At 52.2% G+C, this 12,621-nt stretch overlaps 1 protein-coding gene across 1 annotated transcript in view; it reads left to right on the top strand.

Annotated features, from left to right (window-relative positions):
* The window catches only part of SIPA1L3 (signal induced proliferation associated 1 like 3), a 94,863-nt gene that overhangs the window by 36,695 nt on the left and 45,547 nt on the right, over positions 1 to 12,621 (top strand). Inside the window, exons 9-10 of the mRNA XM_065898587.1 lie at positions 4,073 to 4,324; positions 5,147 to 5,284. Of these exons, the coding sequence (XP_065754659.1) occupies positions 4,073 to 4,324; positions 5,147 to 5,284 (390 nt within the window). The remainder of the gene's footprint in view (positions 1 to 4,072; positions 4,325 to 5,146; positions 5,285 to 12,621) is intronic.

The raw sequence follows: 12,621 nt of genomic DNA, 5'->3' as shown, positions 1-12,621 counted from the left end.
TGAGCTCTGCAGGGACAAGTCAAGCTGAGGTAACCCCACAGGCGAGCACACACACACACGCACCACACGCACATCACACGCACATCACACACACACACACACACACACACACACACACACACACGAAATACCCTACCTTCAAAACTTGGGAGCACCAAAGGCTACAAAGGCATCCTTGGACCAACAGGTAGGGACCAGCTGAAGCAAAAGGAAATGTCTGCAGGCTCCCTTCTCCAGCTCTGGGGAGATGGGGCCAGGAGGGTGGCTCCGCTCCCTGCCCTATTTAGGAGAAAAACTATCATCTGGCTCCCTTTACAAGGCGGCCACCGAAACAGGATCTCCTGTTTACAGAGGCGGGTGTGGGTTGGGACTTGCGTGGGTTTTGTTGTTCTTCAAGTGCAGAGGCGTCTGGCTGGCCTCATTTGCAGAGCTGATAACCCCAGCGCTGGGGTCCCTCCAGCATCTTGCTGCAACCCTGGCCTCCTGGCTCAAATGTCACGATAAGCTCTGAGGGGAAACACACCAGGATGAGCAGAGGGTTCTCCCTGCCTCCAGCCAGGCTCTGTATGGCGTGTGTCTGGACCCCATGTTCTTCAGACACCTGGCAGAATACAGGGGATCGTCCTCACACCCCCCAGGCCACAAGGCTGGGGTTCTCAAGTGAGCCCTGCACTGCCAGGCTGGGCAGTTACCAGGTGGGGCCAGGTCGCCGGGAGGACACTCCAGAGCCCCCAGTGAGGTGTGTTGTCATGACCTTGGGTGCTTGCACAGGCTCAGAAGGGATGTTCTCTTGCCGTCTCTCGCTGCCTGACGGGGAAGGCGATCTGGGATGCTTTTGTCCTCTTCAGTTGGACTTAGACGTCTGAAGGGCGAGGGGGTAGAAACTCCTCCCTGAGAAGGGAACTTGAAACCCCACAAGTCAGTGAGTAGTAGAGATAAGAAAGGAGTCCCCATGGCCCCCAGAAACTAGGCTGTCAGGAATCAAGGACAAGGAGGCAGAGAGGAAAAGTGGTCTGCAAACCAGGGGCATCCGCCCTCAGCTGTCTCCCGCACGTAGCTGAGGGCAGCGTTGTTGGTCAAGCAAAACACTAGAAGAAACCTCAATATCCAGCCGCAGGGGACTGGCTGAGTAGATCCCAGGTCATCCACGTGATGGAACAGTGACGGGTTGTTTATAAAGAAAATGCAGTGAGGCTCTTTGTGCTGAGAGTTCAGAAATGCCGAACTCTCTGGTGAGAAATGTCGTTAATTGGGAAGAATAAAAAAAAGCAAGATGGGATCTGGAGTTAAGTGTAATATTCCTTTTATTTCTATTTTAAATCATCTTTACGTATGTGCATAGGCTATTTCTGTAAGAATATGTAAAAACCTGGCAGCTGTGGGTGCTCCTGGTGGGTGTGACTGGGGGGCGGAGACGGGGACAGGGATGCCCTTTCATACCGCTTTAATTTTTAAGAACAATTCAAAAACGAAATAAGTGAAATGGGCTTCGTAAACTTTTTCTCACGTCAGCGTCATCCGTGGCAGCTTGGTAAAATGCAGCTTCCTGGACCCCACCTCAAAGAGGACTCTGCTTCAGAGGAGCTGAGATGGGGCCCAGGAATCTGTGTTCCTTTACTGAGCGCTCAGGGTAATTTAGATGCTGACGGATCTCAGATCACTGGGAAGGAGTTTGTTCCAGAGCCCCCAGGTGGGTGTGGTTGGACTTCAGAAGGCAGAAGGGAGACTTTCACTTCTGAGCGTATGGGAATGGCAGGTAGACAGTCCACAGAATCGGCTGGGGAAGGCGACAACAGCAAGAGCTCCTGTTTGTTAAGCACTTGGCACGCGCCAGACTTTCTGCTAATGCTCGCAGCCATCTTACAGGTTAGGAAACTGAAGCTCTGAGGAGGAAAATCCCTCACCCGAGGCCACACAGGCCGTAAGTGGCAGAGCTGGGATCCGAACCAGCCGTCTGGCCTCAGAGCCCTGGCTCTCCATCGCTCTGTGCTACCTTCAAGATGACTGTTTCCCTCTTTGACGTCATGCCCAGGGACTCTTGACCAAAGATGCAGCTGTCAGTAACTGGGGCAGAAGGGACCCAAAAAATCTACTCACTGGTTCCCAAACCACTGTTCAGTGGGCCAGTGTATATGGTGGTTAAAGCTGTGGGCTTTCAAGTCAGCTTACTGTCCAGTTTCCGGGAATTCCCTTGCAGTCCAGTGGTTAGGACTCCGCACTTTCACTGCCAAGGGTGTGGGTTCGATCCCTGGTTGGGGAACTAAGATCCCACAAGCCATGTGGCATGGCCAAAAAAAGAAAAAAGAATAGATAGATACATACATACATACGTACGTACATGGGTACATAGATAAGTACATGGATACATAGATAAATCCAGTTTCCACCTCTTACTGGCTGTGTGACCTTGGATAGATTACTTAACTTCTCTGTGCCTCGATTTACTTCTCTCTTCAGTGTATCTACTGATTAGAATTCTGGTTACCAGCAACAGAGGTGAAGCAAAAGAGAGACTTTACTAGCTAATGCACCTGATAAGACTAAGAGATGGGGCAAGATTTAAGTGTGGCTTTATGCAGGGACATCTTCATCAGGAATCTTTATCACCTGTCTCCTTTTGTGCGTTGCTGTCATTCTCAAGCCATCTCCCACTTCACGGGGACAAAGATGACCTCTCCCTCCTCACAGCTCCAGCTTAGGTCTCCCCAGCTCAGCAGCCCAGGGAAATAGATCTTTTCCCGGCAGTTCCAGAGCTGATGCTCGCTGTCTCTGATTGGCTCAGCTTGGGGCACATGACAGTCCTGTGCCTGTCATTGTGTCCAGAGAGAGAAGAGTTTCTGACCAGCAGGCCTGGGTCACGTGCTCATACCTGGAGCCAAGAAGTGGGGTCAGCTCCACCTAGAGCACACCCTGTTCTCAGGAGAAGGGGTGTAGAAGCTGAGCAGGCAGGAGTAGCAGGTGTGTACTGCCTGGGGCCCCGATGGTACCCCCTCCGCCTCTGCTCAGGCCTGGCGTGTCTGTGGGTTCTGGTAGACATTTGTATGTTGTCATTCCTCACCTGGTACCTTGTGAGGCACGGGCACCTGCTAATCCAGAGAGTCTGCTGGAAGGAGCTACTGAACGTCAGCTCAGCTCCGACTCTAGTGCTACTGAGCGGCACTGTGTGTCTGACCCAGGTGCCAGAACACATCCTCAGGTCACCTTTTAATGACTCCTTAGCAGACGTGACCTGGGCCCATAGGCGCCCAGCCACCAAGTCCACCAGATCTTTTGCTGGATGCCCTGAAAGTTCCCCAGGCTCCAGGGGACACAGGAGAACCACAGAGGATCGGCTCAGTGTGGGCAGGAGAACTTCCAGGCCAAGGGCTCCTCTGAGCTCAGCTCCCACAGCTGCTGGGAGGTGGATTTTGTGAGCACGGCCCCCGTCCTCGGGCTCAGAGCCCCCTTCCGTGCTGCACTGCAGCAGTGGCGGAGATGCCAGCCCAGCCTGTGGATCTCCGCAGCTAGAGCCAGGAACGCTGTGGTGCGTGTGTGCCAGCCTGGTCTGGGGGAATTCACGGGCCGTTCTGCATCTATTTCAAGGTTCTGGATTCCGTGGCTTTTTTTTTTTTTTTTTTTAACCACCCTGCAAAGTAGGTCACCTGCTCCTCTTCCAGCTGCCTTTGAGCTTCTTTGGAACAAGGCAGATACTGTCCTTTGATTCTGAGGGCATCCGCCTTCCTGGCCCCGAGAACCACCAAGGGGGGCCGAGCCAGCCCATGGAGGACTCTGGCCGACCCAAGGCCTGGGTCAGGGAGAAGGGAGAGGAAGGGAGACGAGAGAGGAAGAGGAGGGGAGAGGAGATGAGGTAGAGAGCGCCAAGCGTTGGAGCCACATTGTTGGGCCCTGTCCCGGTTGAGGCCTCCACGCTGCTACATGTCAGACCAGTTTAAAGGGTACCTACTGGGCCTTTAAAATGGACCGTGTCCGTTCAGATTGGGTGGGAAAGCCCAGCCCGTGCTGGTGCCATGCTCAGCAGGCGTGCGCGCTGGTGGGCCGGGGCCTGTCTGAGTAATGCAGTTTTTCTTCCCAGGGGGTGGCCAGAGACCTACGACATGAATACCTCGGAGCCCAAGACGGAGCTGGAGAGCCTGGTCGCGGGGGGCCGGCCCCCCTACCGCAGCAACGCTCCCTGGCAGTGGAGCGGGCCCGCGTCCCACAACTCTCTCCCAGCCTCCAAGTGGGCCACTCCCACCGCCCCCGGGCACGCCCAGTCCCTGAGCCGGCCCCCGAAGCAGACCCCCATGGTCCCCTTCCGGGAGTCCCAGCCCCTGCACAGCAAGAGGTAAGGACTCTCCCCGCACCCCACCCGGGGCACCAGCCCAGCCCGCACCTCCCTCCTGTCTGCGGCCGCCCTTTGCCCTTTTCTCTCTCCTTCCCCTGCTGTCCAGTCTCTTCTTCTCCTCAGTCTTCCTCCTTTTCTTCTCGTGCTTATATGCCCCCCACTTCCTCCTTCCCTTAAGCTTGCCTTATGAGCCTCTTGTGTGAGGGCCCAGGGCTGGGGAGCTCAGGATCTGAGGTTGGAAATCCACCCTAATGTATATGATTAAAACTATATATTATTTTAAAAAGGTCAAAGGACTGATAAGCACAAAATTTAGGACAGTGATTCCTTCTGGCAGAGAGGTGGGAAGGGGAGGAGCCCACCAGTGGGCAGGCATTGCCACCACCCTAGCCCTTGGGTTGGGTGGTAGCTTCAGGGAGTTTGTTTTATTATGATGGCATATACCTTAAAGATAAATGCTTTTGAATATATTACATATTAAAAGATAAAGAAAATTTTCCAAGTAATGAAGGAATCCACCTTGCAAAGGAGCGTCTTGTCCCAGGCGTGGGCGGGAATGGTCTTCGCAGCCCCATCAGAGCCCCATCAGGCCACAGAAGCTGAGGGGCAGGCTCAGCCGCAGTGGGAAGGCAGGCAGGGGGTGCCCTGGCTTCCTGCTGCCCTTTGCTCAGCAGCCCTCTCTCTGTCCCCATGGGACGATAGCAGGTGAATCAGATGGGATGTGGTTGGGCCTAGGGAGAGGTCTGGCTGTCGCTCCTCAGAGGGCAGGGGTATCCTCCCCGCTCACCCCCACTGCCTTCCTCCCTCCTATCTCTGTTCCAGGCCCGTCAGCTTCCCAGAAACCCCTTACACAGCATCACCAGCAGGGGTCGACAAAGTCCCTCCCTACCGACAGCCTTCTGGGAGCTTCTCCACCCCCGGCTCTGCCACCTACGCAAGATACAAGCCATCCCCAGAAAGGTCAGAGTCTCTTCGCTCTTTTCAGTTAAGGAAGCTGGTGAAAGCCAGAATCCTTCTTCCTCAGGAAATGCACTTACCCCACAAGTTTATTTGCCATTTTATGGGGCTTCTGGATCCCTGAAGGTCATCAGAGGACCTCCAGGAGGGTGGGCTGTGTGTGTTAAGATGCAGGGCCAAGCCGGCCTGGGCAGGACTTGCTGTGCCTGTCCTTGCAGCAGCATTTCGGTTGCCGTTTTCCTGACACCTGAATCACTTGTCTGAGCCACAGCAGGCGCCCTCCAGAACAACCATTCATCTGACTCCAGCCTGTGTGCCCCAGGACCAGGCCACCAGCATCACCCAGTTTTCATGGCCTGTCGGGCTTCAGTCCTGTCCCCTTCTCCAGTCTGGCAGCCTGAGGGATCTTCCCAGCTCCTCCCTGGCTCCCCAGCACCCTCGGGATACACCCAAGCTCTCTAGCTTGCTCTCCAGCAGCCTTCAGCCCTGGTGCCCTATAACCTTCCTCCTCCAGGGTCCCTGTCTGAAGGGCAGCCCCACCACTGCCCTGTCTTCAGGCCAGAGCCGTGCACCTCATCCTGGATGTGTCCCTTCCCCCCCTGCCCTCTACTGCGGTCCACCCCTTCAACCTCCTGAGCATCTCCGCCCCCTCCTCCTTTCCCCAGTGCCCCACCCTGGCCACCTCCCTGAGCCCCCAGCCTCTGTGCCACCTCCTCTGGTCCACCCCCCACTCAGTAACTGGGAGGTCTTTGCATATCTGGCCATGTCTGTCCCCTACTCCAAACCCTCCTTGTGTCCCAGAGCCCTCAGGACACAGCCTCCATGCCTCACTCTGGCCACTGGGACGCACCCGCCTCTCCAGCCTTGTGCAGTGCCCTGCACATGAGCCGCCCTGGCCGCTTCTGATTTCCTAGGCAGGCTGTGTGCATTTCAGGATCCTCCCCATGGAAATTCTTCATGAGCTTCACCCCCACCCACTCCACAGACACCAGTGTGGGTGCTGCTCCTCCTCCTCCAGGAAGGCTTCCCTGCACCTCCCCCCACACTAGGTGACGCGCTGCCCCTGTGCCCTTGGCTTCACGTGTATTTCCTGACCATGGCCTTGAGCGCTCTCCGTTCTGTTAGCCCAGTTAAGCGTGTGTGCACACACACATGTGCATGCATACTCACGTATGTGTGCACGAACAAGCCTGCTCTCCAAGATACGATACCTTTCCAGGTCGTTTTGTATAATATTATTCCCATCACACAGCACAGGGTCTGGCACGTGGTAGATCCTTGGTATATATTTGATGAAAATGGATTGAGTGAGTGAGTTGGTTTAAATAGTGAGCTTCAGAATCACCCGGAGGGAGGGCTTGTTAAAGTACAGATTACTGGTCTTACCCCTGAGTTTCCAGCTTGGTAGGACTGGGGTAGAGCATGCGATACCAAGGCTGCTGGTCCAGGGAACACACTTTGAGAGCCACCACACTAAACATCGTTTGATTCTAAGCCTCTGTTGTAAAACTGGGGGAAACATACTCAGTCTTTCATCTTCTAGTGGCCACCATTTAGCTTTCATCAGCAAAGGATCCCCAGAGCCTTCCATGTGCCAGGTGTCAGAAGAAATATTTGAGATACTCACTTACCCCAGGGGTTCCTGTTGTCAGTGCTGCTCTGGCGGAGAGAGGATCTTAGAAGGGTTGTACACTCTGATGAGAGCTCTAATAGACTCAGGCCTCAGAGGAGGGAGCTCAGCCCAGCGTCAGGTCTAGGCTGGCTGCCAGGAGGAAGTGGCATTTGAATAAGGCTTTGAGAAATTAATAGGAGTTTGCCGCAGAGAAGAGGGAGAAGGTCATTCCAGACAGCAAAGGCTACAGATGTGAGTAAGCAGAATGGTGTGGAATGCAGGAGGAAAACAAAAGTTGAACTCAAAGAAACAGAGTAGAATGGTGGCTGCCTGGGGGTGGGGGAAATGGAGCGATGTTGGTCAAAGGGCACAAACTTTGGGTTATGAGATGAATAAGTTCTGAGGATTTAATGTGTAGCATGGTGGCTGTAGTTAATAACTCTGTACTGTACACTTAAAATCTGCTAAAAGAGTAGATCTTAAGCATTCTCACCCAAAACTAAGATAACTATGTGAGATGATAGATGTGTTAATTAACTCAATTGTGGTAATCATTTCACAATGTATACATAATTCATTACTCTGTACACTTTAAATATATTGCAGTTTTATTTGTCAGTTATACCTCAGTAAAGCTCCGGGACGTGGGCGAGAGATGTTTCTAAGAGTGCTATTTACTCAGGGAGTTGAGAACATTGTTATTTCTGTGAAGGGGTATGCTGACCATTCTGTATTATGTGTAGAGAAGTGTTTAGGAAGAAAAGAGAATACAATTGCTTACTTTGTGATAAGTCCATTTTTAGTTTTAAAAAGAGCTGCCAAACTATTTTCCAGAGTGGTTGTACCATTGTCCATTCCCACTGGCAAGGTATGAGTCATCCAGTTTCTCCACATCCTTGTCGCTCTCTGGTGTCATCACCGTTTTTCGTTTCAGCTATTCTCATAAGTGTGTGATGGTATCTCATTGTGGGGTTTTTTTGTTCGTTTTGTTTTTGGCTGCGACGGATCTTCATTGCTGAGTGTGGGCTTTCTGTAGTTGCAGTGAGCGGGGGCTACTCTTCGTTGCGGTGTACGGGCTGCTCATTGCATTGGCTTCTCTCGTTGCGGAGCACGGGCTCTAGGCGCACAGGCTTCAGTAGTTGTGGCACGCGGGCTCAGTAGTTGCGGCTCGCGGGCTCTAGAGCGCACTCAGTAGTTGTGGCGCATGGGCTTAGTTGCTTCGCAGCATGTGGCATCTTCCCGGACCCGGGCTCGAACCCGTGTCCCCTGCATTGGCAGGCAGATTTCTTAACCACTGTGCCACCTGGGAAGCCCTCATTGTGGTTTTAATTTGCATTTCTCTAACGGCTAATGATGTTGAACATCTTTGTTTTTCAATGTTTATATATTCTAGATACAAGTCCTTTGTTAGCTTTGTGGTTTGCAAAAATTTTCTCCCAGTCATTAGTTTGTCTTTTCATCTTCATAACAGGGTCTTTCACAAAAGTTTTTAATTTTGACAAGCTCCAAATTATCATTGTTTTCCTTTTATGGATCATATGCTTCTGGTGTTAAATCTTAGAGCTCTGCCTAGTCCTGAGTCCTGAAGATTTTTTTTTCCTAGAAGTTTTTCCTTTTTTTTTTTGCCATGCTGTGCAGCATGCGGGATCTTAGTTCCCCGACCAGGGATCAAACCCGTGCCCCCTGCAATGGAAGCGCGGAATCCCAACCACTGGACCGCCAGGGAATTCCCTTCCTAGAAGTTTTAATTGTTTTCTATTTTACATTTAAGTTCATGATCCACTTTGAGTTTTTCAAAGCTAGTTTTTGCCTAAGGTGAAAGGTTTCGGTTGAGGTTCCTTTTTTTGCCTGCCGATGTCCAGTACCATTTATGGAAAAGGCTCTCCCTCCTCCAGTGTATTGCTTTTGCTTCTTAAAGCAAAAATTCATTGGAAGGGGAAATTAATTGGGCACATTTGTGTGAGTCTATTTCTGTAATCTCTAGACTGTTCCACTGAGCTATACGCATGATCCCAACGCGTGCTTCCAGCAATTCTATGAGGTGGGTAGCGTGTCCCATTTTACAGAGGGAAAGGGAAAACTGAGGCTCAACAAGGTGAATCCACTTGGCCAAGGTTGGCCAAGATCACTTTTCCAGGAACCCAGGCCTATGTGATTCCAAGGGACCGACTCTGACCCAGAGCTGTCCTGCCTGCCCACGAGACTCTGAGCGCATCCTCCAAATCAGGGTGACGTGCATGGTCCTTACTGGAGTCCCCACCCCACAGTGACACTTGATGGCTGTGATTTTGTGTTTCAGACTTTCTGGCATTGGCAAGTGAAAAACTCTCACTTTTCCCTTGGATTCCAGCTCTTCCCAGCCCACCCCTCTCTTCGCAGGGCACCAATGGAGCCTGACTCGGCTCTCTGTGGCCTAGGTCTCAGCAATTTTTATCTCTGTCAACAGCTAGGTTCCAAATTTTGCCAACCATTCCTAGCACACCTCAGCCCCTAAACCCCCAAAAGTGTGTCTCATGGCCAGTCACCAGCCGGCGATAAGAGGCCCGGGAACGAGTCAGGCTGCCCCAGTGGCCTTTGGCCTCAGCTCCTTTCCCCTTTTCCTGCCGCACAGTTGACATCTTGGAGCCTGCGTGACCCAAGCCAGACATTCCAGCCCAGCCGCGGAAATTCCCCCCTCAGGACTCCTGTGTCTCCTGCTGTCTTCTCCAGTGGGACTGCAACTTGCCAAATTCATCAGGCTTTTTGGAGCTCGAAGGCCCTCATAGACAGAACCTGTCCTGTGGCCCATTTTAGATTTACTGAGACAGCAGGAGGGCAAGATGGCCTGCACCTCATCAGCCATGTGAGAGTGGGCTTCACCTCTCTGCCTCTCAGTTTGCTCACATGTAAAACGTCTGCCCTTGGTGGTCCAATGGTTAGGGCTCTGCACTTCCACTGCAGGGGGCACAAGTTCCATTCCTGGTCAGGGAACTAGGATCCCTCACGCCACACAGCAAGGCCCAAAAAAAAAGAAAAGAAAAATTAGCTGTTAAAAAAAAAAAGTCTGCCTCTGAGCAGTGTTGAGGACATTCTAGGAGGGAATCTCTCTCGAGCACTTAGGACTGAGCCCGGCACACAGTAAGTGCTCTGTGAGGTTTCTGACTGTTACTGCTGCATGCAGGGCTGTGCCGGAAGCTGCAGATGCGGTCCCCATCCTCAGGAGTTTGCCACTCTCGTGTGCAACATGAGCAAACCTCCAAACTCAGTACAGAGCGCTAAGACAGAATTGTGTACCCAGCTCAGCACCCTGCGGGGCTGGCGTGGACCCCAGACATTTGCTCATTAGGCCACCTGGCTCGCTTTTTTTTTTTTTTTTCCCTTTGTTTTTCTCTGCCACTTCCATAAAGAGTGGTATATCAGTTAGGCGGCATTTGACTTCAGACAAAATACCTAACTCAAGAAGGCGTGAGCATCAGGGGGATTTATCATCATCACGTAATAAGTCCAGAGGTGGGGTGGGTCTAGGGCTGGTTAATTGTACAGGGTCACCCTCAGGGACCTGGCTCCGTTCATGACCCACGAGGGCTACTGTGGCCCCAAGCAAAACCGGTGCCCTGCAGAAAAAGAAGGAAGAGCTTCTCTCTGTTTCTAACAGTGAAGGAACTCGGTCACTTGCCCACCCCTGAACTAACCCCTGGCAAGGTCACGTTGGACCCCCATGACTGTCTTAAACCATCAGGATTTACACAAGTCGCGTGTCAGAGGGATGGCCGCCAGAGCAGAATCTGGACTCCACCAGTAGAGGCAAAGAAGATGATGCTGACTGGGGTGGCAGCCAGCAGTGGCTGCATCGTCCGTCCACCCTTTACCCAGTCCTCCTGTAATGCACCCATCCACTCTTCCATCCAGGCCTGGAGCCCTGCCCTCAGGAGTTCAATTCCATCTTGGTACTTTCCTATATGGCAGAGTAGGAAGTTCAAAGCCAAGATCCTGGCAGCCCAAACCTGCTTCTGGGAAGTTTTGCCCAGAGCTATGCATGGTGAGATTCTGGAATGTTCCACTTTCCAATCAGCTTGACCAGGATGTGGTAATGATAGAAATGGCCCCAAATAGGACATATTCAGCACCTAAAGAATGGTCAACATAGGTCAGTCAGTTTGCATTGGGATAATAAGAAGGCTTTTTAGTGAGAGAATTACAAAAATGGACAAAGTACAGGTTGTCTCGACTGGGGACAGTTAGCTGAGAGGTTAAGCTGGTAACATATATCCAGCTAAAGACAGTCCATCAGGGGACTTCTCCGGCAGTCCAGTGGTTAGGATGCGGCGCTTTCACTGCCGGGGCCCAGGTTCAATCCCTGGTCGGGGAACTAAGATCCCGTAAGCCACGCAGTGCAGCCAAAAAAAAAAAAAAAAAAGTTGGGATTGGGTTTGGCTGCTCCTCCTCGCCCGACGTTCTGTCACCCTTGGCCTGTGGCCTACTGGTCTTAAGGTGGCTGCTCAGCCTTAAGGAGATAATGAGGTAAAGGCACCAACCGCACACTTCCAGAGATTGCCTGGGAGTCACGTGCAGTACTCTTATCTCATTGGCCAGGACTGCAAGGGAGCCTGGGAAATGTAGTTTGTTAGCCGATCACATTGCTGCCCCCAGTACAGTTGGCATTCCATTATCAAGGTGGAAGCAGAGAGTAGACACTGAGGGAGCAGCCTGCAGCATCTACCACTTGGACCTCCCGCTTTCCTTTAGCTGATCCCAGCCACTGCCGTCTTCCTTGAGTACTCAGAGTTCGATATGGACATTTTGAGACAATGGAATAAACACATCAACACTGCAGTTTCCAGCTGTGCTGGAGCCACATTTTACCAGGAGGTTGGCTGGCTGCTAAGCTGAAGACAGCCTATGCTTTTTTATTGTTTTGACTCTTTTTTTCCTGGAGGCATTAGAGTTCAAGGTCTGGAGAAGCGGGGATACTATGTATTTTCTTGGCAGGTGAGTCAAGATGAGATATCAGGAAGTCCAGTGCACCTCTGCAGCACCCCTCTGCTGCCCTGGAGGCGTGGAAGCCAGGGGTTTAGCGTTGGTCTCTACAGAGACAGCCCTGGCTGAGGGCTGGCAGGGTGACCCTGGAGAAGTCAGTTAACTCCTCTTTTGGATTTTGGGGGGTCCTGGTTTATCATCCTTTCAAGTTGCAAGTATAGGCACAGGAGCCAAATGGGGAATCACAATATCAGCTTGATTAATGGAGGCTCAGTGACTCCTGCAAAGTCCAGGGCTTATGTCAATGGAATGTTTCTGGTGGCAAGTAGCCAAAACTTGGCTGACTCAAAATGCTGTAGGAATGTGTTATGTCACAGCAAAGAAGGTTCAGAGGCAGAGCAGGCTCCAGGGAGGGTTAATCCAGCATCTCGACAACATCATCAAGGGCCCGGTGCCTACTCCCTCCCACGCTCAGCATTGGCCTTGTTCTCAGGCTGGTTGGGAGAGGGTGACAGCGGCTCTGAGCCCAGCAACACCTGGTGAAGAAGAGAGGCCATCTTTCCATGTCAGCTCCCTTCGGAGCAAGGAGACTTTTCCCCAAAGCTCCTCAGCAGACTTCCCCCATTTCAGTCAGGTTATGCTGGGTGACAGATGCCTGAAAATTGCAGTGACCAAAGTCAGCGAAGGTTTATTTTGCACCCACACTGCAGGTCCAGCACTGGTTGGACCTCTAAGGATGCAGGCTGCCTCACAGCTCACTGGCGAGAACTAG

This window comes from Phocoena phocoena, chromosome 20 (assembly GCF_963924675.1).
Source record: "Phocoena phocoena chromosome 20, mPhoPho1.1, whole genome shotgun sequence".
Classification (NCBI taxonomy): Eukaryota; Metazoa; Chordata; class Mammalia; order Artiodactyla; family Phocoenidae; genus Phocoena; species Phocoena phocoena.
Note: the sequence above shows the minus strand (reverse complement) of the source record. Positions and strands in the feature narration are given on the sequence as shown.